The sequence below is a fragment of the Molothrus aeneus genome, chromosome 2 (assembly GCF_037042795.1).
Source record: "Molothrus aeneus isolate 106 chromosome 2, BPBGC_Maene_1.0, whole genome shotgun sequence".
NCBI classification, from domain to species: domain Eukaryota; kingdom Metazoa; phylum Chordata; class Aves; order Passeriformes; family Icteridae; genus Molothrus; species Molothrus aeneus.
Genome location: NC_089647.1, coordinates 48271300 through 48296743, shown reverse-complemented (window position 1 = coordinate 48296743; position 25444 = coordinate 48271300). Strand labels below are relative to the sequence as shown.

The window sequence follows — 25444 nt, the reverse complement described above, 5'->3', positions numbered from 1 at the left end:
AAAAAATGCTACTCTAGTTTGTAATGGGAGAGAGCAAGTAATTAAAAAGTTTTGAAGTACAGAAAGGTTTGCTCACATAATTATCTCCTTCCTTAGGGAAGGAGTGTTGGACTACTGAAGTGATACTGGTGACTATCAGTGACTAATGAAATACTAATACACTAACTGACAAATGCTATTATAAATTGTCCAAAGTTCTCTTGCAAAACTAAGAGTGTTTTTGTGAGAGAAACAATCTATATGTCTGTGGTCTAGGATCTGATGGCCCTTAGGCTTTGCATTTACTCATTTGTCATTTGTCAGTATGTACCGTAAGTAGCAGAAGTCTAAACTGAATATATAATTTATAAGCAAGTTATTTTCCATAGCTGTCTTCTATAAAACATTTCACCTAGACAAAGGTGTCCTCAAAATCAATGATATAAATCTGCAAACTAAATTTTACTCACTGTCCCTGAAATCAAATGGTGTGATCAAATCTGATTTTTCATAAAGATTTTAGTAGGATAATTCCTACAAAACCATGACCTCCTTAGCACAATTCACTGAATGTAGATTTAACAGTTCTTCCTTTACCATTTAACAAGAGTCAGGAACTAGAATCATGAGAATAGCTAAAAAAAAAAATAAATTATGCATACTGCAATAATGCCACTTAGGCCCAATCTGAGCACCAGAACTCCTCACAGAACAATGCAGAACTTTTTTCAACATCTCACCCTCAGCCTAGGAAAACACATACATTTTGGAGGGAAAAAACCCAAGCTACAAACCTTTCATCATTCTCTTTCACCACTCTGTTCTCCTCTGCATCAGGAAAACTATCTTGGCCAGCTACAACAGTGTTACTGCTGGAGGTGGTTCCTGTAAATGAGATGTGAATAAGAACACCTGTTAGATGCAGCAGACAGTGCCTGCAAAGCAATAAAAGCCTATAACTCACAGGGGATTTTAGCAGCTACAGTCAAAGTGACCATCCTGCAAGTACTTGCACACATGAAAGAATGAACACTGTTACTCCTACAGACAGGACCTGCTTCCATGGCTAGATGGTGTTAAGTTCACATGCTTTGAGAAGTAGATGAACAGAATGATGATCTTCTTCTCCTTACATTAAGCTCATGCTCAAGACATAGTCTATTATTTTTCAAGGATCAGGCAAAACATTTACAAGGTAAAATGTGGGGTTGGTTCTTAAGTATATTTGACTACTGCAGCTTGGAAAAGGCCTTTCAAAACAGAACTGCCACACCCTTAAGGCTCTCAGTTTTCAGGAAACTCTGCTTGATACATCTGCTGTGCTCACTGCATCAGTGACGATTTCTTGTTCTGAGTAAAACAGCTACTAGAGAGTGGAGTTTTCTGAAAAGTGGCAGAATTCTGAACAGCATCAAGTATTAGTAATATGCTATTAAAATAGTTAAGATAATTAAGCATATGTTAACAAAGCATATACATCATTTGGAATGAAAAAGAACTGTAATTTAGACATGTAACAAGGCCCTGATACTTGTATTTTATGTGCACAGGTCTGAAGGGATGCAAAAGTAAGAGATTGTTTTTTGCAAAGAGATGAAGACTCAAAAGAGCAGGAGAGCATAACAAAAACACATTCAGGTCATACCAGAAGCTGCAGCTGAGGCTTTGTTGCTGGCAGCAAAACGGTAAAATGGAGGATTATCACAATGTTGGACGATGGGGTTCACTGGGTCGGTTTGTTGCAGCTCAAAAAGGAGTTCTTCCATTGTCTGAATAGTGTTATTGCGACACAGATATATTGCAACCTTCTTTATCTGTTGAAGAAAGTAACAGTTGTTAAACTCTGACCAAAGTGAATTTCCAAAGGAATCAATGAGTGTTACACTGCAGTATTGAAATTATCTCAAATGCAAGTGTTGTTCCTGGACAGACACCACAACCACATACAGTTCATACAGAAATAAAACTTCTCACTTTGACATCAAGATCATTTCCCCAGCAGACTGACTCTATGATTTAATTACTTCAAAGTTTTTGCTTACCATTCACAATGAATTGTTTATGTATATAACTATGTAACATGCACATCTACAAAACTGTGGCTGTGGCCACCAAGAGTAAGCCAGGCTTTGAGTTGCTACTCATATCTGTAAGCAAAGAAATAGCTAATGGAAGTAAGGCAGAGCAATTATGTATACACACTTCATGTATCCTGATTTGAAAAAATCTGTGAGTACCATTTATAGACACTCTGGAAATTTCTATAAATCTTTTAATGAGATCTCAAACCTGCACTGCAGCAATGAGGACTCTTGAAATACTGAGACCAAATTCAGCTGTATTCTGGAGGGAAAAAACCCAGATCACTATTAAAGGCAGAGACTCTCTCCAGCTCAAAACCACTTGATTCATAAACTGGTGGAGCTGGGAGACCATATGGGGAATATCTCTCTGTGCTTGCCTGCTTGTTTTTAAACATGTCCCTAAACAAGTTCATATAGGGGAGCTAATATATTAGACTGAACAGCCTGTTGGCCTCACCAAATATTGCTGCTCTTTTACTCTTAAATACTTACATTAAAATAACTTCCTTACTGCTTCTCTTTCCTTTTATTTTCTTTTCCTTAGAGAAAATGCACATATGCAAAGTGTCTTTTACTCTACTGTGCTAAAAATTTCCCAGGGACTTTCCAGAGACAAATCCATCTCCTTCCTGAGGCTCATTTCTGGTTGGGCTCACAGTGCCACTTTCAGTTTCTCTCACCACTGCAGGGGTCAGATTCCCAATACGAGTTTTTGCTGAAGAGGTTTCTGAACTGTAAATACTCTAAGAAATCTTTCACTACATAATGTGAAAGAATGGACAGCTCAGCAATTTGTACTGGGGCACTGGGAAAAAATGCTTAAAGGAAACATAAGAGACAAAGCAATTAATTTAGATGATAAAAAAAAAATTAAAAATGTGAGTCAGGCATGCTTTTGGCTTGGACCGGACACAGGGAGAACAGATGGCTGAAGGCACAAAGCAGCTGGTGACTGGCCTCGGGGCACAGGGGGCTCCTAAAGGAGATGGGTAAACTGGCAATTTTGCAGCTCTGTGCTCTTTTAAGCCCAGGTGACCTGGAACACTGCTGATAAACTGTCCAAATTATCTTTATTTGCTAATGTGTATCTGTTATCTACATAATAATGGAAGACACATGTTTATGGTATCAGCAGTCTTGTGTAGTTAGCAGAGTTAGGTAGGATTTCTTATCTCTAAACTCCAGGGCATTAGCAAAACACTGAGCAGATGCATGTGATAAGACCAGTGTATTTTCCTACTCCAGACAAAGCTATCAGCAAGGAGTGACTCATAAGCACAGTCAGGCTTCCTACAGAAGCTAAAAACTTTTTCAGATTTTGCAAAATCTCAGAATCAGACTTTTAACTCAACATTACAGAACACAGACTAACTGGGTGGTAAAACACAGGGGAGCCTTGTCAGCTGCTGCTGCCACCAGCCACGAGAAGCTGGGTGGGAGACCAGAAAAGTACCACAGGCAAAATAGGAGATGCTGAGCAGATGAAGCTGGAGATGTCAGAACAGACTGCTCTCTTTGTGAAGTAAGAGGACTGTACTGTCCTGGAGGAGGACAGGACTGAGAAAGCCAAGGCTTTGAGGCAAAAAAAAAAGAATTTGAAGAAAGAAGTGCACTGAATGGAGGGGGTTTGAGGAAAAGCTGCTCAGAGCTGTGGCATGGAAACAGTTATGGAAAAAGGAGGTGCTGAAAGCTTTGGCTTGGCAAGTATCTGGATGGGGGATAAGGTATGTGAGGGGCTCCTGGGCAAGAGGTGACAGGGTTATCAGGTTATCAGGCTTTTCCAGTCAGGCTACATTTGGAGTCAGCAAAGGACTATTACTCCTTCCTCTCAGAAAACTGCCCCTGTCCCTTTTGTAAGCTGTCAGAAATGAGGGCAAAACAGCCCTCAATTTCTGTCTTATCTCTAGCAGGTGATTTCCACTTGTTCTCTGCCAACATAGATGGAGACCACCTTAATCCCAAATCTGTCATAGACAGGATGAGGCAGGTTGGAAAGAAGCTGGGAAGTCCCTCATCTAACCTCCTGCTGAAAGCATGGTCAGCCCTGAATGGAAAGCCTCTGTAACAATTGAGGGAAAGATTTCATTTCAGATCACCCCTTTGTTTTCCTCTCATATAAACACTGAGCTTTTTCTTACACCAATTCCACTTTCAAATTTTTCTACTTTTGACTAGCTAGGCATATATATACAATGATTTGAGAATATAGAACAGTAAACCCTACAAATGAAAGGAAACAAATGTTATGCCCATGATACAACAACAACATTTTGAGGATTTTTACAGGCTTCTTTATTTTCTTTATTCTAGTATGCATAGCAGTCACTATAAACATGTTGGGCAAACTGTTATTTCAGCATCTGTAAATGAAGTGTGTTTATGAGGCTTTTTAGATAAATTTCAGATTTATTTCAGGGAAATAAATGGAAAGAGGCTAACTATTAATAAAACCATATTGTAATTTGGCTGGAAAATTCACTAAATTTAGATTCTGTTTCACTCAGCAACTGAGCAATAAGGAACATGGGAATGGAAGTAGCCTGTTTTTCTCAGACAGCCCTGATTTTATTTTAACTTGAATAATAACAATATCCAGCACAGTTTGAGTTGCACATTGCAGCAACTGTTAGATAATTTATGACAGTCATGCAGAGGCAGAAGCTGATATAGTAAGCTTATAAAGGTTAACTATCTTCTGTCTCTTGAGATGTCCCACAGAAAGCTCTAGTCTGCTAAAGAAAAAGATGTAGCATTTTCTGGCAATTTAAGGCCAGTCTCTGTTACTGTCCCCATTCACAGACATGCAAGGTTTCTCTTTGCTTGAGAGAAACCCACCTCTCACTTGCATGGGGTGTGCTCTGCTGCTGCAGGCCAAGATTCGAACTACTCCATTTCTTTTTTTTAAGTTTCAGTTTCCTGGCACTTTTATCCCTGCTATTTAATTTTGTACAGTGTGTTGGGGAGTATGTTGTTGGCATTTCTTGTTTTTGATATTGAAATTAATTTTCTGCAGGTAATAGCCCTTTCTTTCACTACAACCTGTGTAATCAGCAGTAAATAAAATAAAGTGCAAAGACTTACGTAGGGTAAAAGGATGGTATCACTGCTAACACCACACAAACTAATGAGGAACTGCAGAGTTATCCTAAGGTTGTTACTCCATTTTTCATTGTTGGCCAAAGCATTCCAGACATTTTCCATCTCTGGTCCAGGAATTTCATCTCCATACTGCAAAGAATCATAGGCATACATTCCTTGAAATATGCAGACTTCCAAACCAAAGCATGTTCTTTTAGAACATTTTCTCACGCAAAAAAAACCCCAGTGAAATGCTGTAAAAAGTTACAAAACAGTATTTTAAAAGGCTACCTGACAGATTTCAGAGCATTAAGTATATTTAAAACTATTTAGGTTCTGATCCACAGAAGGACTTAAATCATAAGAGAACATAAATTCTTGAGGACTATAAATTTAGAAAGTATTCCTAAAATTAAGCGGGTTTTATTTGATTGGTACAGACTGTTCCAGTGTAAAATTTCTGGTACTGGAGGGAAGAAACAAAAGTTTTACAGGTTAGTTTCTTTGTTTGATTTGTTTTTTTACCTTGGCTGTCATATACATGAGATTATTAAGAACCAGGGAGGTGGCCTCAGGTGAGCCCCAGCCATTGCCTTTTAGTCCACTTGTGACTGCTATTTCCCCCTCCTTGTCCTTCAGTTCATCTTCTGGAGTGGTAGGGCTTGAGCCAGGGAGGAGCAGTCTGTTGTCCACCAGTTCAATATTATGAAGCCATGGTAGCAGATAGGTAAGCATGATCTGTCTTCCATTTGGATGTGTTGTTGGAAATCGCTGGCTTACCTCTAAAACAGTAAGAGTTGAAAAGGACAGCATATTAATATATGATCTAAACCCTAAATACACTGTTTAAATCACATTTCTGACATTTGTTAAATTACCTGATGGTTTTTACTTTGCACACTACAAGCATAAAAAACATGTTCTTGAATTTACTGAAGAGAAACATGGAATTACTTCCATAATAGCAAGCAATTGGTCATATCTTCTGTCTAAAATAACTAACTCAGTCTGGGCTTAGAAACAGAAAGTCAACCCTTGTTACTGTGCCATGGGGCATATTAAGTAAGGTGGATGTCAGTAAAGAGGAAAAAGGATCATTCAGTTACTGGTGGTTACTCTAGAATTTCAAGAGCTTCTGGAGAATATACAGAACTGTTCTGCAGATTACAAATGCCTCACTGGCCTCCAGGTTTCTAAGCTATACTTTAAATACTAAGGCACTTATTATACTGAGTTTACCAAAAAAATCTTGCATATATTGGGATCCTACTTCCTGTGGGAATGTCTATGAAATTCATAGCTGGCTGTCAGTTCAGGAATGCTTGCACACAGCACTTTATATAGTTTACAAAAAAAAAAAAACAAAAAAAAAACAAAAACCCTGGCACTGTAAGGCAAAGGGATTTGGAAAATCTGGGATAAGAAATACAGCTTCCTGCCAAAGTGAACCACATTATCTCTCTGTACCAGAACTCTTCTGTAAAATCAGTACAGCAAACATTTCCTTTTTTTACTCACTCCCTGGTTTTTAAAAATTGTGAAGACACACACTGTTCTCTCCTCCTTATGATTCTAGATGTATAGAAAGGATGTCTCACTTGGACTGTAATATCTGGTATATCTGAGATTTTTTTAAAATGACACAGTCATTACAGCAACATGAGTAGACAACACAGAGATAATGAACAGCATTTGCTTAATGACAAATGAGCCATCAGAATTTCCCTACACCAGTTATTTATAACTCATGGTATCTTGGGCACTGAGAAATGTAAGGGTGATGTATTGTTCCTTTACCCTTCCTCCAGCCCCTACAGACTGAGTAAAAACAACATAAAGGGATTTCAAGAGCCAGTAAAAATTCCCACGATTACAGACATTTGCATTCTGCTATTTAAAAACTAGAGCAACACATAAGATTGATTAAACCAGATAGATATGTCTCAAAACATCATTGTTCCCAGGAATGGCCTCAATTCTGATTGGTGCTCCTGCAGGTCTCATTCTTTAACATTTTTCTCAGTAATTTTGAAAAAAAATATATTTCTGGTAAAATTAAAAAAAAGTGCTGAGACATGCAGATGTGGCAAATAACAAAAGGTAGAGATCACTCAGAGTAATTTGAATCATTGGTAGAACTGAACATAGGCAATCAATCTGCCCAAAGTTAAAGTCATGTTTAGATAAAATGAAGAAATACATCCTCACAATGATGATCTTTGTAAATCCATGTGTAAGAAGAATCACATGAGAACCCATCATAGTAGAGTTTGCCAATGTCATTTTAACTCACTCAGGACACTTGTAAATTCAAAGTTACCCCAAGGTCACATAAGTGGCACAGAGTCCCCAAAGAGGGTTTCTGTACTTTGTGTGAGAACCTCTAGGAAATATATATTAGATTCCTAAATCTGATTTGACCCGAACCAGAATAAAAACAGGTCAAGCTAAATTTATAAACAGAACTGTGGTTCAAAATGGTAGCAGTCTAGCATTTGTAAAAAATGTAAAGGAGATAATAAGTCAAATAAATACAGGTACCTGAAAAAAGTGGAAGGGTAAGTTCAGGATACATCCTTGCGAGTTCATATGAAAGAAGGGCAAGTGAGACACTATAAAGAGGTGGCAATGGACCGTGTGTCCCATACAAGATGCTGCCTGGTCTTTGCTCAGCTACCTTTTTTGAGTAAACAAAAAGCTTTGATTCAAGGATCTATAAAAGACACAAGAAAAAAGAAAGAAGGAATGTGACAATAAAAATTTATTAAATCAGGAAATATCAGCATTTGAAGTTTAGCTATCAGAGAAAGCTCTATATGTTTCAGAGTATATGCTCCAAATATGAAAGACACAATAACATTCATTTTTACATAAATATTCTTGTAAGTTTTTATAGCCAAGACAAAACTGATGGTTTCTTTTCAAAACAAAACTAATGAACAAATAACAGTACTTCATAAGAAGTTCAGCAAAAAAGTCTCCAAGGGCAGGAGGAAAAAATTAGCTGATACGTGCCTGCATAAGTTGCATGGAAATTTCATAAATCTCTCTGTTGGTGTCAGATGCCTTGAACAGCACCAAATTTAAAAGCGTCACGATATCAAAAGGATAGTTCCTAGAAGAATAAACAGAACATTTTTGTGAATGCTGGTGAGGAATGCAGAATATATTCACTCTGATTTACTCTGTAATATGGTCTAAAGAGAATGTCATCTTTCTTTTTTCTCTTCTACCATCAGAATATGGGAAAGGGAGCTCTTATGAATACACACTGCATGATCAAAGGACCATCTGGTGAATGGGAAGAAAGAAAGGATTATTTATAATTACCTTGGACCAATGCTTAGGAATGCACTGAATTACTCACAATGAGAAATGGAATACCTGTGTCTATGACTGTTGATTCATTTTAATTTATAGCATAAACTGTTTACAGGACAGCCTGACACCCATGAAAGAAAATGGGGAGCATGTAAATTTCCAGGGATAAAGAATTTCTTAAGCCAAGATGCAATTAAAATAGTCCCTTTGGACAAAGGACACTATCTCTGATATGAACATTCCGAGGTATTAGACAATTCTATGAAAATTTTTTGCTTTCAAAAGAGTAAGCACTAAGAACTGCTTCACAAAGTCTGCTGTCTATAAAGTCAATGTCAATTTTAAGGTTAAACATATCAAAGTGTTAACTTAATGACAATATTGTTAGAGGAGTAAATCCCACATCTCAATATTTGGATTTGTACTAAATAGGTTTCTGTTTTCTCCTGATGATTTGTAAATGCACTGATTGAATTGTGAACCAGCCATTTACCACCCTAGATGTCAGCTACAGTGCTCCTGGATGGCTGCAGGAAGCCTATTTGGACTTTTTAATATGGCAGATACATGTGTGGCATGGGACATTCTTGGTCATTCCATATACTGACTGCAAGCCAAGCTCTTTGCCCTTCCACTGCTTAAAAAAAAATACAAAAAGAAAAGAAATGAAGGGAAGTGGCTTTGTAGAAAGTTGGATGGACACCATCAATTGCTGCTCATATTACAGGCAGTTTAAGCAGTGGTTTCCTGATACATTTTGATAGATGACAGAAGAAAAACTATTAACAGCTTTCAAATATTAATAAAAATTCCCAGCTTGTTAGAAAGAGGACTTTCCATTCAAAATAAATCACAAAGATAATACTCTCAATTTTTACTGTAAGAATGGAAAAGAATAATTTTTAGATCACTGTGGCACAGGTAACACAATTTGAGGAAAAAAGACTGACTGAAACTGCAATGTTTCTGTGTTCATTAAAATAAAAACCCTGTTAATATCACTGGATTTGCAAACACAAAATTCCATTCATATTTCTAAAAACCTCCATGTAATGCAGCCTCTAGTCTAGTTGTTCCTGCGAGAACAAAACCATTTTGCAGGAAAACGATGAAATTTGTGACTTATTTTGATTTTCCAGATCCCAATTATTTCTCTACTGAGTATTTCTCTATGCTGATCAGACATCTTGCTAAATTATGTTTTTGAAGAGTAAATTTTCACATTTATTTTAATAAAATGCAACTTGTTGAATTATCTAATTTCTCTATAAATTTTGTCTTTGAAAATAAAAAAAAGAGATAGAGTTTTATGAAGGCCTTATACAAAAGCAATATTGGTACTAATTTCCTCATGTAGCTTGTGCTTGCTCAGCATTAGCAGTAATGATGATACCAGTTGACAGGAAGGGAGCTAAACAAATCAAATGAAAGCCAGTTTAGAAAAAGAACATGACTTTCAAGATAATGACAAGTCAAAATAATGACTTTCAAGCTATTGACATTGAAAACATTTTTCCTTTTATAAATTAAATTAAAAACCATGCCAAATCTCTCGAAACCGGATTTATGACCTACATTCAAATAAAACTGTTGTAGTTTTGTTTGTATCTTTCTGAGCAAAATAGCATCAAAATTCCCCAGATTTCAAATACACCTATAGTAAGAACATCTTCTACCAAGCACATCACTTTGTTTTTGGAATCATGAAAATCAAGCGATACAGTCCCAAAAACTGTTTGAGAATATATGTGTGTAACCAACAGCTCCTAACAATACAGTGAGCAGAACCTCCAGTTTTCTTTACATTTGAAAGTGTAGATTAATAAATCAATTAATACCTGCTTCCACACACAGTTGCAATGGCTTTGAAACACCCAGAGGCAAGCTGGTATGATCCTGTGTAACATCGATCTATTGCCCAGTTGAAGAGATTGATTTGATCAGGATTCAGCTCTAGCAACAGGACTACAACTTCACAGCCAAGCTGGTGAACCTGAGCAAATGTCAAAACATGATTGGTGCAGTCAGATACGTTCATTCTCTAAAATTCTCAGATTGACACAGGCAAGACAGGGTGAAAATGGAAAATTCAAGTATGTAGGAAGAAATCAGAACATTTGTAATTGATTTATTTTAGGGACAGCAGAGTTGGAATGTGGCTCAGGTTTCAATACTCATCACTTGAAAAAATGCTATGTACAAAGACTACATAAATGAAATAAATTTTCCAAAATTGGGCACAGCAACAAAAAAAGCAGAATTTTTGGAAAATCTAATATACTTGATAAGTGTTCTTGGGCAACTTCCTTTTATATCAATTAACTGACTTGTTAATTATTTCCTACTTCATGTGAATTTCATAGAGCGACAACCTTTCACATTTATCCTTCTTTTGACTAACACAGAAGCAAGGCAGACAAAGAAAAATACCTTTTACAAGACTGAAAACGTGTATGTTTAATCCAACTACATCAATCAATCTAACAACTCTCCCTACAGACTGTGAATCCCTTAATCCTGGTACCACCACTGCTACAAACACATCACAATGAGGGCTTGGACTTCTTGTTCTTTTAGTACAGGATAGTGCTGGCACAGCAAAGACCAATGCCTATTAACATTCTGTCACCAAGTGTAGGTGACTGCCTGTAGAGACTTCATATCACTTGCATATAGCTCTGTCCCTACCAACATTCCAAAGTCCCATGTAATTTCAGAAGGATTTTCTCTGCTGCTATTCATTCTTTCTTTAAATTGCTCAACCTTTTTTTTTCCTAATCAATTACCATTCCCACAGCCTCTTTCCTCTAGCTGCATCACATGCATTTATTTACATTCTGCTATTTACCTTTCCTTAGCAGAGTTATGTGTGTTGGTATGACAGTTTTAGGGAGAACAGCAGGACAAAGTGCATGACACCAAAAAGGAAAGATTGTTGTCTCACTCTCTCCACTTGATATAAATCACCAGTCTACTCCTCCTCAATCAAAGAGGCAGTCCACTCAGCCACAAACACAGAACTATGACTATGTAGGTACAAAGTCAAAGCCCATCTTCACAGAAATAGAAAATGGCAAGAATAATCCATTACATGTTCTTTAAGAAGAAAGAAAACACTTTACAAAATCTTTACTCACTCAGTACAGTGAGTGACTGCCCATCAGTGTGGCATTTTGGTCAGTACTTACACGTAAGTCTTGACAAGCCAGAATGTTATCCAGCCATTTGTAAAGATACCCATCGGGGGAAAGACCAACATTATCAAACACAGGTCCACAGCAGAGCACAGCTGACATGGCCTGGAAGCACATGGAACTTCAGTCACACAAAAAGTAGCACAACAAACCTTTCAGAATGATTTCAGTCCAGGCTAACAGGACTGCCACTTGCCTTCTGTTTGGAGGGAACTATAGTGAAAATAGTAACAGCTGACTGACTGGTAGAATTCAATAATTATTTTGCTACAGATTTTAGTGGATTCCAGATCATGCTCAATGCATTTTGGGAAGAGTACTATCTTCAAGATCTATTTTGTCATTTTACCCAGTATTCACAAACCAAGCTGCAAAAACAATTAAAATACATTCAGATGTTTCAATAGTATGTTACTGCAAAAATTAAAACTGTCTTACAGCAAGTGGTGCAGCTTATTTAAGTACATAAACTATTACTTTCCCAGCTTACTCATGCAGGGGAGTTGCAACTAGTTTTGCCACAGAAGTACATTATTGCTGAGCATGTCTCCAGGCAAGCGTGGGAGGCATTCCTGAGTTGTACATTGGTACAGATTCAGTATCCTGAGGTACTGCATCTGAACTACACCGAATTTCAGAGCCTAAGGGCTCCTTGCTGAATCTGCTAACCCATTAATGAACAGCTAAGTAAAATGTCCAAATGCACTCTGGTTTTTAAAATAATTAGCCTTGAAGACTGTCAACAAAGAAAAAAAAATGAAATTCAGGGCTACATTCTATGATACATTTACATATTCTATGGTACATTTACATATGAGCATACAAGTTTGCATCAAGTGTGCCAATTCAAATTTCTTTCATGTAAAAGGAAATAGACTCCATAACAACTTGTATTTTCACTGAAAAAACTGCTGTTACTGCTTTATATAGTGAAACCTTAGTACCTTTAATGCACAATACTGATATCTTGTAATCTGGTGATTTCTGTCACTGTAACGGTCCAGTGGTGTAAACATAATACTGAAAGGTCCTGCCCACTGACTGAACAAGATGAACAGGTGATGCCTCAAGCTCTGCTGAGGGAAGAGAAATCTCCTGTGGTGAACTAAGTGAACAGAAATAGAAAAACTTGTTGTTTGTTAATATTAAATACACATTAATGTGGCACTATGATGACATGATTTTCAAATTTCTACAAAAAGAGAGGGGATTTTATATGTTCAGCATAAACTTACTCCCAAGTATCTAAGCTCCTTAAAAAATCTAACCAAGTGAGTAAGGTGCATCTTATTTCTAAGAAACTTCAGTTTTGAATTAATGTATAGTTATACAAACATGTACATCTGACTACAGAAAAAAAGCATTTAAGGATCTAATTATAAAATTAGCATTTTTCACTGCCTCCTGCATTCCTTTCATGGAAAATATTTACTTGGTTTTTCTGATTCTTTAAATGTGAGCCCAAACAATACATGTGTCTCACTCTAATACAGTAATAGGTAGGGGCAATAAATAAAAGAAACTTGGTGGCTCTTTGTTTATGAAAAATATGTGGTATATATTCTGAACAGCTGAATTACCTGAGCAAATGAAAAAGAAGCCTCAGACCTCATCTTCCACATTCAGGCCTTTAAAGCAGAGCCTTTTTTTTTGTTTTTTGCTAATGTAATTATGTTATATTTCTGAAGTGATATTGCAATATATAAAAAGCATGAAATCAACTGGATAAATCTTTGTGATACAGTTGGGCTCAGGTAACATGGGATAATACCTCAATAACTTGGGCAAAGTTTTCACTGCATTTAATATTGCACATTGTCTGCACGTCCTTGTATTTTTTAAGGTCTGTCTGAGTTTATGAAGAGTCTAGCAATCAAGTCAGATGATGAGAGAAAATAATAAGAAGAAAACTGGAGTCCCTGGAGGTCACAGACAATTTCTTTCTAGGCTTTTAAAGAGGTGATTTTTAGACATGACTATTACAAGCTTCATCAAGCTTTATTGGTATTTTTATTTCAATCTTAGTAGACTTCTGAACACTTTCTTTTTCTACATTCCATTTTACATTCATTATATGAAAATTCAAAAGCAGTGAATGAAGCACAGACAAAAAAAAGAAACAAAAAATTACTTTTTCAATACTTAAATGCATAATTTAGCTCCATACCTGGAACACACTGTATCAAGTTGGCAATCATTGCACTGAAATGTGCTCTCATATCCTTAAGGATCTCAACTTCTTTATCATTTTCAGCCTCCAAAAGCATGCGAGTCAGATCAACATACTCTAAGAACAAGGCTCCAAGGGCTAGGGTATCTCTTTCTAAGGCTCCATTTGTACTAGCATAAAGGAAAGTCGCACATTAATATAGAGTAACAGAGTAATTATGCTACAGTTTTCTGCAGAAACGCATGCAAATCTCTCCATATCGAACAGATCAAACAATTCTTCAAAGAACATACTGACATAATCTCAGTGTGGCAAACACTGAAAATTGTTTCATGCAAAAATCCAGTATTTATGAAGAATGATAGTCCTACCTGTCACTTATAACACCAGCATCAGCAAGGAGTTCAAAAATTCGCAGTAGCTGCAGTCTTAGTAGATCTCGTCGTTCTCGACGTTTCTTGTTCTTGGAATTTAAAATAACAACCATGTTTATATGCATAGGTGTACACATTAAAAACTAGTAGCTTCAGAAATGCCAGTATCACAGTGAGATTTAAGAATTCCAGTCCAAGAATTTTCTTCACAAAGGAACCCAAGTACTTTTGGATATTGCACTATATCATTGTGCTTATACATCAACAAGGAACTGAATATGATCAATTTTTTGTCTTTGTAAATAATCTTGGAAAAAATATTAACAACTGCCTTAGTACTTATTGAAAATGTGGTAATGAAATAATTAAATACTGGATAAAAATAACTAATATTCAAGGTTTCTATAGCAAAAACCCATGCTATCTTCAGGTAACAGGGATATTCATGTTAGTTTAATGTCATCTAGTTTGGGTGCTGGAGGCATTTATAGTACAGAATGTATATCCAGACCCAAGGAAGGTACCTTAGTGATTAGCCATTCCTGAACTTGGCAATGCTGCAGCACACCATCACTCACATTCAAGTGAGCTCCCTGCAGACACCACTCCAGCCCAGTACTGGGTGTGTTGACTGCAGGGGTTTTGCCCACAGTAATGAATCCCTCCCACAGAACAGGACTGCTTGGTTGTTAACTGGCTCATTGTATCTCTCTGTCTTCTAGAAAGCTGTCCTTTCTGTCTTCTGTCTTTCCTGGAGAGATGTGAATGAAACAAGGCCTGCTCTTTGCTGAAAGGCTAAATTGACTTGTTTGTATTCTGCATCAACCCTAAGCAAGAAAAACATGAGAAGGTAAAAAAGCTGTGTTGCACTCAAAGAAACAAGAAAAGCTCAGAGAAAATGCAGATTTTGCTCTTCAAAAGTGAGCAATACTAAAATCAAAGGCTTATCTCTTCTAGAACTCTGGCTCTGTCCATGGCCAGCAGAGGATGTGTGGGAGAACAAAATGATGCTTTGTCTGGTATTCTGACCCAGAATTGGCAGAATTGCAGCATGTCAGCCAAGGGTTTTATTCCAGTTATTATGCCATTTGACTTGAGCCCTGTTTTTCTCCTGTTACACCTTTAAGGTTCCAGGAAGCACATGTAGAGAAAAAAGCAGTTTTAATACAGTATTTACCAGACACAGCTGCCTCCTGCAGCAGTGTCAGAGGTGATCTGGCAAAGCTCCGTGCCAGCACCCACAGGGCGGATCTTGTGTAATGTCCATTTTGGTTTATCCCTGCAGCTCTTGGCCATGCTGGGAATTCTCCTCCTAGTCACAGCATATGTTCAAGGACATTGTTTCTGGTGTGCTGGATACCTGCCTGCTGACATGGAGGCCTGCCATGATCCCTATAGCCACACAGCCCATACAGTCACTGCTGGGTTTCCAGGTGGCATTGCTTTGCAGCAAGGTGTCCCATTTATTCATATCAGGGAAAATACAGGAATTAAAATCACAGTCTCTTGTTCTCATATTCCTCTAGTGACAATTCCATGTGCTAAATTTGCTCTTGCTGCATACAGTAAACTTCTGAATTCTTGAAATTCCTTTCCTGAGGGTACACTGGATATGTATGTCTCCAGAAAAAGGTTTTCAAGTTTAAGTTGTCTTAAATGGTGCACAGACAAAATGCAGAGGCAATTGGCTGCACTAAGATGTATTAATCCACTTCTGCCCAGTATCAAAACAAGTGACCTTCAAATCAGCGACTTCATAGGGATGGAAGCCATACAACAGAATTGAGGTGTGAAGCAATGCAGAATGGAAATGATTGTGGATGTTTACCAGACACAGAATTATTAAGAATTGTCCATGAGCCATGTCAGATTTCTATCTTGGAGCCAGATGGAATGGTCCAAAACTGAGTCAAGGAGGGAAACTGAGCAGAACTCGAGTCCAGTACTGAAGCTCTCCCTGTGGCTTTTCTGTTTAGCTGCATAGACACATCCTGCAACGAAACTGCTTACTGAGGCTACAGATTTTACCACCAGAGGTTTTTAAGAACACAGAATTCTCTCTTGTGTGGGTTGAAAGATCTGTTGGGAACCCTTCCAGCACTACTTTCTCTTGTAACTAAAGAGAGTACTATAATGAAAACTCTGATGGAACTTGTCAGTTAACTGAATGTATTTGGAATGAATCCTGTGCCATGTGATCCAGGATGACCCTGCCTGAGCAGGGAGGTTGGACCACTTCGGTCCTTTCCAGCCATGCTGTGATTCTGTGATTCCACTAAGTTGAAATAGGTGACCCTGACTGCCCTGAAAATAAAAGAACATCTAAATGCTGCTACAAAATATGCTAGTAGCCCAGCTGTGTTAAAGCTTTTTTTTTTCAGATACTTAAAGTGAATTTCCAATATATGCAATTTCTGTATCAGGAGGTTCCATATTGGAGGGAAATTTTTCCTCAGAATGGAATTCTATATTGTACATTTCAGATCACTGATAGAACTTAAATTAAAGTAGGTTTGAATGGAATTATTTTAAATTATGCAATTAATAAAATTCTTGTTGCAAACAGAATTAATTTTCTAGTTAGTACAAAAGAATATATTTGTATTTCAGACAGACAGAATTACTATTTTAAAAATAATTTTTCATTTAAAAAAAATAGTACGTTTGATTTTTGCAACTAACCTCTGGTCTTCTTTCTAGGGCTTCTTTCATTAGTGGGTGGAGTTCTTCTACTAATTCCCTAAATCAAAAAAACATAAATATTTATTAAAAAATCTAATGTCCTTTGAAAAGCATAAATATTTTATCCAGCATATAAAAATGAAGCTCTAAAGTGCAAATAAAATTTTAAATATACATTTAAGTTACAACAAAAATAAAACACTTGTATTATAGGCAAATAACTGAGAATATGATAAGTGGAGAAGTACCTGAAAACAAGGGAATTTGTTCTTCCAAATCCTAATACAAGTGATTCTGTTATTTCTATGCTTTCAAGTCTCATCAAAGGAACTAGCTGCTTTAGTAAGACTCCAACAGATGGAGTTCCAATAGCCTAAAATATATTAAAATATTGTTGAGTTTCTCAGGATATCAATATTAAGTAAACACTTTTTTTTTTACAAACAAACATTGTCTGAGAATCAATACATATTTTTAAAACATGCTGGAATGATTTTACAATTATAGATATCGATCGACCAGTCTAACTGGATGTCTGCTACCTGACAATCATCTCAATAATACCTAACAAGTAAATACATCTGGGAAATCTCTTTGCTTTAGTACAGATTATTGCAATTTATTTTATTTTGGAATATTCCAGTATTGCATTTGTGAAGCTACTGATCCTCTCAGGTTGCTACTACTTGGAAGTGTATTTTATATATTGTTATTTCTGACAGGCATATATCCAACAGGAATACAATTTGCATTTGAAATCTGCTCTATTTCCTAATGTTTTAAATTTACGAATTGGAGTGCTCTACAAAGAAAGAAAGGAGATGACAAACTAAAGTTAAGTTCAAAACACATGTTCAGACCTTCTATATTTTGAATACGCATCACCCAGAATGCAAAAAAAAAAAAGCAATATATTGAAAACACCATGGCTCTTGCCAAATATTTATGAACACATCATATCATACAGATGTTTTAGTTGTTAATTATGTGTGTTATGTAGTTTGCATATATCAAAACATTCCCTAACTGAAATACTTTCACCAGGACAGGGCTTTGCATGCAGATGCAGCTTAAAATTCTCCTAAAGGAATAGTTTACTTGTAACATGTTGCATCACCTTGTTATCATAGTTCATAGTTCCATCAGGGGTGGTAGCCATGATCTCTGGTGTTGAAGCACGCAGGTGTCCTGGGCTCATAATACTGGGCTTTGCTACTCCAAAACACAGAATAAGGTAGTTTCTCCACAAAGTAACATAGTTGTCTCCACTGCTTGCTGTGCTTGTTTTCTTTGCATTAACAGGAATACTAGAATTTAAAAATTAAACATAATTCTTAAAACGATCTTCCAGTCTTGATTATAAGTACTAAAGTTTTAATTACAGTGTAATTTATTTACAATATATTTACAATATATTTTAAAATATTTAAGAGGGAATAAATCATGCTATGTATCTACCAGCTGCAATTCAACATGCCATGACATGGAAAAATCAACGAAGGTAGAAAATGGGAGTTTTCCACCTTACAAGTTGCAATTATGAAACTCAAACCTGTGTGGCACCAGTTTCTCGGTGACACCTTGCACGATGTGTGGCCTGATACTCAAATGCAAGACCAAAGAAAAGTTTACATTAAAATCACACAGCCCATACAAAAGAAAGCGAAATTCAGATTGCCACTTACTTTGGATCCACAAGAGGCATTATCAGCTGTAGCCTTGTGAAGGCGTACGGCCAAGCATAGCTGAGTGCTGTAGGACAGTGCTTTGGGAGATTCTCTTGCCTAAGAAAACTGAAAAGGCAGAGAACCCATGGGTCTTTGACGGACTGTGCAAAAATCCAGACATGGGAAGGACTTTTCACATCATAATGGCTATTCACTAGGACAGCATTCCACTCCACCAGCCACTGCAAATCCACGCTGTGTGTTAATGGGATTGTTGTCTGTAGAGAGAAAAGATAAATTAACTCTCCTTGCTGTGCTAGTCAGAAACCAGGCACAGAGGCAACACATTTGCTTTGCTTTATTATTAATGAACAGAATGAAAACACAAAATTCAAACCTTGGCCTCTAAAAACTGCAACACCCAAACCCAGGTGCTGCTATTTCAGACAAATTTCCTAATTCCTGTATTATGAAGTCAGAATGTCTCTTTCTTGTTCAGTTTCTGTTTCCAGATGCACAGGGGCCCAACCTCCCCACCAGTTTAATGTCCCCTTCTGTGCTGGTTTTGGCTGGGGTAGAGTTTATTTTCTTCACAGTGACTGGTATGGGGCTTTGTTTTGATTTGTGCTGAACACAGGGTTGATAATACAGAGATGTTTTTGTTATTGCTGAGCAGGACATGCACAGAGCCAAGGCCTTTTCTGCTTCTTGTACTGCCACACTGGTGAGGATGATGGGGGTGCTTGGGAGGCTGGGAGGAGACACAGCCAGGAGAGGTGACCCCACCTGACCAAAGGGAGATTCCATACCATATGACATCATGCTCAGTGTATAAAGTGGGGCATGAAGAAGGAAGAGAGACATTTGGAGTGAAGACATTTGCCTTCCCAAGTCACCACTATATGTGATGGGGCCCTGCTCTCCTGGAGATGGCTGAACACCTGCCTGTCCATGGGAACTGGTGAATTAATTGCTTGTTTTGCTTTGCCTGTGTGCATGGCTTTTGCTTTCCCAGTTAAACTGTCTGTATCTCAACCCACAAGTTCTCCAGCTTTTATCTTTCTGATTCTTTCCCTGATCCCACTGGGGGAAAGTGAGTGAGCAGTTGTGTGAGGCTTGGCTGCTGGCTGGAGTTACTTTTTGGAGCACACAACATGTGGCTCAAATCCACAAATCCAAAAGTGCCCTGCAAAGGGCACTCAATGTGGACAGGATCATTTGTTGCTTTAAACTCAATCAGGCTGAAAAATGCCCCAAACTGATTGCTCCTGCCCTCTGGAAATGGGCATTTCACTAATCTCTAGGACAGCATGCAAAATCAGTCGTCTTATGTATCAGTTCTTCTACTGACACTTTTTTATTTAAAATGCTCAATTTCTGCTGGCTCTGATGCATGTCAGACACATCAGACCCCTGAGAGAGCAAAAGGAGAGCTTCACCCCTGCTGTGAATTACTCTGGAGCTTATGCTCAGGTGTGCAGGCAGGGCCACTTCCTGAGGACACAAGGGAGCTGAAGCTGATTCCCTTTCAAATAGATGATAGCAGTGACTGCCTCCAGCATTAGGTGGTGCTAGCAATTAGACTTTCTCAACTGTTCTTTTTTCTGTATGCAATATCTTCCATATCCATAGTATCATTACTTTCATAGAACAGATTGTCTGGGACATCGTGGAGCCTTGGAGCTCTTGGGTAGATGGCTGGAGCAGTAAAGCTCTATGATTTTTTTGATTTTTTAGCAGTATAATTTTTAGTATTTCATGTCTAACATTTGTTATGCAAACACAAGCAGTAACAGTAAAGTAGTACTTACTGAGTCTGAAACAGCCACATGAATAAAGCTTTCAAGAATAGAAGAACTCAATTGATCCATGACATCAATCATAGGTCTGTCATCATCCTGAATAACACAGAGAATACAAGTTTACTCTTCTGACCAAATTATTTCCCTTCTTATGTTTCTGGGATATGCAACAGAAACATCTAAAAATTATGACATGATTCTGAAGTAGCTAAAAATATTCATTGTTAACAATGGGTACATTTTGTCTTTTTCAAATTAATCTCAGAACCAGATCCAAGCTGTGGTTTGAAATGAAGTTAATTTGTGGCTATAGCTCACTGCTTAGAGAACAAAAGCACGTATCAGAAAATCCCAAATGACTTCGGATAGCCAGTATCAAAAGACTGAAAAATTAGCTTATTGTTTATTGAAGCATTCCTTTGCCATGAAAACACATATTTGTGTTCTTAGGCATTTAGATGGCTCACTGAGTTGTGACCGCCAGTACACAACATGACTCTCCATATTTCTGTACCCATAAAAAAGACTTAGAGGTCTTTACTATAGAAGGAAAATATATGTGAATGATCTGAAAGGTGTCTTAGGCTGTGGGTTTTTTCACCCACAAAGGGATGGCACAGGAATGGGTTTCATTTCCAATATAAATTTATTATCTTGACAATACAAACAAGGTCCATGCAATATAAAGCGTTTTACAGTGTATTTTACATTCACATAATTCCAAGAGAAGATAGAAGCTGCTGTACATTTCCCTTCATATTCTTATACGGGGCATTTGCCATTCATGTTACCTTGTTGAGTCCATAGAAAGGTTTGCAGTGTTAAGGCAAATGGAAACAGTAAGCTGAGATCAAATGCTTTTTTATAAACTAAGTGCGTACCTGCTACACTGCAGCAATTACGTTAAAAGCAACGGTAATAGCAGTTTTGAGCTTTATCTTCAGGAAATTTTAACTCAAAGTTCCAGAAGAGAAAAATCCTACCTCTGCCTGGCCAAGGGCCAAGAATAAGGAACGAATTTCTCGGAGGATTAGAACAGCCAATTTCCGCGTTGCCACCTGAAAACTGCACAGCAGAACCAGCGCGAATCCTTCAACTGCGTGCAGGACGTTGGAATAGGGGCTCCTTTCAGACTGCATCCTGTGGCTGGATCCATTTGGTATCAACTGTAGAACAGTGCAAGGGGGGTGAAATGGAGAGGTGGTGTTTGCAAACCAGGTCTCCAAGAAATATTTTATTAACTAGGACATATAAAGAATCAAAATGCAGAGGCCATGTAGATGCCAGATGGGGAAACGTGACATATTCTCTCAAACAATCAAATTTCATAGCTTTTTTGTTCCACAAAAGCAATGTATGAGCAGAGTCCTTTGAACAAATCCTTTCCTCTAATTTTCGATTAATATACCCACTTTTTTCCACCCTCCACTAAAAAAATGAATGAATGAATCAGTCAGACGGTGAACACCACACTTTTTCTACTCCAGATAGCATGTCCTCAGTTCCTTCTTTGGTCCTGTAGCAGCCAACACGTTAGGTAGGCGGCCTCTAGAACCCAACCGCACTAGTAAAGTGTAACAATATATGTAACAAAAAGTATGTGAGAACTCTCTTTTCTACATTTGTATGTACTCCTGTTACTACCTATTAATTAATGGTCCTCTGTGATATAAAACACACATCTTGTTTGCCCAAAGGAAAACATACTCCGTGTGATTAGTTGAGAAGAGAAGAAGCCTAAAAATCAGTTCTCATAATGAAAATATCTGTGGGACAGTGCAGATGGGAGAAGCAGGAGAAAAGCTGTTCAGTTCCAAGAAATGTTTGTAACACATGGAGACAGCAGGCTATGGTAACAATCAGGTTCTTTGATGTTTCTGAATCAATCAAGGGAAAAGAAGATCCACTTCACTCTTCACAGCATTCCCACTAGCATTATCAATCTGTTTCAGCCCTGGGAAAATGTCCTTCTGCCACATCTACATACACATACTTCCCTTTATATGCTTTTGTTGATGTGCATATTTCAGTTTGACATGCATTCTCTTATGTTGCTCAACAACAACATCTGCTGTATTACACAAGGACATGGCTGTCCTCAAAAGACACGTGAACTAATTACCTAAAAAAACAATTGCACAGTGAATTCTTCTCAGGTGAGTAAATACAAAACACACAAACCACAGCATTATCAAGGAACGTAACTTCTGCCTTCAATTAGTAAAAATGTTAGGACACAGATCTCTTGATTCCATACCTCTGCAGATCTGGTTTTAGCCTGCTCAGAAGCTTTTCCTGGAGTGTGTATGACAAGCTTCCATTGTGTAAGCAATTGTAGCAGCAACTTCAGTGAAGTATCAAGAAGGGTATGATGCATATCATTCACTTCACGTAGCAGAAAATTAGTGAAACCAAAGAGTACATCCTCCCGCCAGTCAACAAAGTCAACAAGTAGACCCTGGAGAGAATTCTGTGCAATGTGTCGAAGTTCATCATCCATATGGATGGACAGCCTGTAAGTAAAAGTAAATGTCAGATAATAAAAGATATGAGGAATGCTTGTCACTACATGGAAGTAATGGAAAATTCCCACTGACAATGGTGGACGACGCTATCATGGTTTCATTATTGCTGACCACAATAAACATCCTTGACCTGTTTTCTATATTGTAATTCTTGCTACAGCAGAAGATACATTCATGGATCACAAAGAAGTGTGCTCCCCTCCTAAAACAGGGTATCTCTAAAGTACATAATTTGGCAACTTTTCTCAAACTAAGTATATTTTTTATTTATTCATAACTTACTAACTTCCACATAGGTATGATAATAAAAGGCTTAGAAATAAATACATAATTTCAGAATACATGTATTTATTTTTTAACATGAAATATAAAAAGAAAAGAGTCACAACAGGTCAGCTAACAGTTAAAACAAATCTTTAGCCAAGACGCAACTCACAATTAATGAAAGCAAATCTTCAAAAGAATTAAAATTAGGCATTTGAATTAAAAACTGCTTTATGTTTTAAATAACTTAGGATGAGGAAATGCAGAAAACAGCCTCAGGACTTTCTATACTTTTAGAAACACACTGAACACCCTCAAAGTCCTTCTGAAAGATAGTGACATTTCAGATCCCATTTTCAAATTTTATTTTCTTCTTTATTTGCATCATGTTGAAGTCCTTCTCAACATAAAAAAAAATATACTTTCTTTTGACACAGAAATCATCAAACCACTTCTGTGTTAGAAGTTGGCAGAATAAAGTAAATTCAGATTAGTGTGTTCTGCAATTTTTGGTTCATTGCCTTTATGATGTATTTTGTTTTAATTACCCATGAGACTGTAATTTTCTGTAGTGTGTTAGAACTCATTTTCGAAGTATTTTATCTACATTTAATCTACACAGTTGAAAAGGAGGACTCATTATAATGAAATGGACAGAAAGCTAGGAGAAAAAAACCCAAAATAGCAAATGGAGTGGAACCAAAGTCCATTCAGTTAAAAGCGTATGATGAGATGTGGTTCATAAAAAATCTGGTTCATTATAGCTGCCTAATTTGGAGGCAGGGGACATTTTATTTAAGCGAAAAGAAAACAACTGCCATGAAAATTCACCCCTGGTGAGTATGACTCCAAAAATAACTGTTATGCTTTAATAAGCATGTGACCTTCTATATTTATTTAGAAACACAGTATTTTGTTGGGATAAGAAATAATCATTTTTGTCTCCCTTTCGGAATGCCAAAACCGGATAAACAAGCAAAACCTTTCGAGACCACAATTAAGTCACCCATGAAATGACATTCACAATGACACAAAGCAATAACAGAGAATAGGATACAAAAGCCATCTCCTAAGCCCAAGTTACTGCCCAGTGGCACTATCTAACAAAATGAAATTCAAATTGAGCTTAAGAATGCATCTATGTATTACCACTGTATGACAGGCAGCGCAGGAAGCAAGTACAAGTTTGTTTGCACTTCAGTTAAATTTAAGACCTGCTCGGGAATTTGTAATGAATGGTTGCAGTGGGCAGAGAAAGGGCAAAAGGTACAGTGTATACTTGACATCTGCTTCATGGTTTATAATTTGAATGCAGCTGTTCTGAAAAAAAAGTCTGGCTGCTGACTTACAGACTGCTTCTTAAAACCACCAAAAGACAGATCTGTTTTGAGCATGAAAAACTCAAACCAAACTGTGAATACAAGAACCAATTAACTCAAAGACGTAACTTCTTCTCTTGTGAAAAGAAAATATTTAACAGCTTTCCATCTCAACAGCACAGGCTCCCAGAAATCCCTGGCAGAACAGCTTCTAGGGCTCTTTTAAAAGACAGGGAGAAACTGAAATCTTACCTCTTAGTTTCTTATCCCTGTATTGAGTCTAGTTTCTGATCCAGAACACACAATATTGTAATGCAGTGTTCTCTAGAACTGCAGATGCTTACCTTCTGGGCTTACACTTTCAAAATTGGGAGAAGTAGTCAGCCTGGTCTCAAATAAACAGTATTTTTATGGGACAGTATACAGAAAATAGAAACAGCTCTGGTGCTGAGGCATTCTGGTGATTTACATGAAGTCTTGGCCAGGTATTAATTCTTTAAACAGTTTATTACTTTCTTCCCTGAAGGTATATTTTTGAAGACAGTTTTCAGTTCATGCTGTCCTAGGCTAAACAGACCTAATTTTTTCAATTCACTTATAATTTTCCCCCTTGTTCTCTGATCAGTCTCTTCTTCAACTACAGTGTCCCAGCTTGCATGCTGTTCTCCAAATCAGGCATCCTTGATATTGAGTAGACCAGAAGAAATTTTTGAAAACCTTCTAGACCTATACATGTGAATAAGGTTTGTCTTTTCATAGGAACATCACTTCTTTGTATCTATTCAGTTTGTGATCCTGCTTTGCAATACTGAGACCCTACCCAGTTGTTTCAGCACCAGTCTTCTGAACCATAAACTGTTTTTTAATCGCTTTCCAACCTATGGTGTACCTACCTATTTTACCTAATTTGTGATTCCCTTGCTCATACTTAGGAATATGACTTAAAACACTGCCAATGTCTAAAAGATGCTGTAGCATGAGTACA

The 25444-nt window shown here is 37.4% G+C and overlaps 1 protein-coding gene across 2 annotated transcripts in view; it reads right to left on the bottom strand.

The window, feature by feature from the left end:
- FRY (FRY microtubule binding protein) overlaps positions 1–25444 on the bottom strand; it is a 159785-nt gene that overhangs the window by 57413 nt on the left and 76928 nt on the right. For both annotated transcript variants that reach the window (XM_066544888.1, XM_066544889.1), the window contains exons 18-35: positions 22609–22864; positions 21335–21517; positions 20361–20447; positions 18568–18827; positions 18000–18189; positions 17131–17255; positions 16883–16940; positions 14198–14289; positions 13824–13996; positions 12601–12761; positions 11651–11761; positions 10301–10455; positions 8157–8256; positions 7683–7854; positions 5667–5923; positions 5145–5291; positions 1625–1793; positions 774–864 (exon numbers count right to left, since the gene is read on the bottom strand). In XM_066544888.1, the coding sequence (XP_066400985.1) occupies positions 774–864; positions 1625–1793; positions 5145–5291; positions 5667–5923; positions 7683–7854; positions 8157–8256; positions 10301–10455; positions 11651–11761; positions 12601–12761; positions 13824–13996; positions 14198–14289; positions 16883–16940; positions 17131–17255; positions 18000–18189; positions 18568–18827; positions 20361–20447; positions 21335–21517; positions 22609–22864 (2787 nt within the window). The remainder of the gene's footprint in view (positions 1–773; positions 865–1624; positions 1794–5144; positions 5292–5666; positions 5924–7682; positions 7855–8156; positions 8257–10300; positions 10456–11650; positions 11762–12600; positions 12762–13823; positions 13997–14197; positions 14290–16882; positions 16941–17130; positions 17256–17999; positions 18190–18567; positions 18828–20360; positions 20448–21334; positions 21518–22608; positions 22865–25444) is intronic.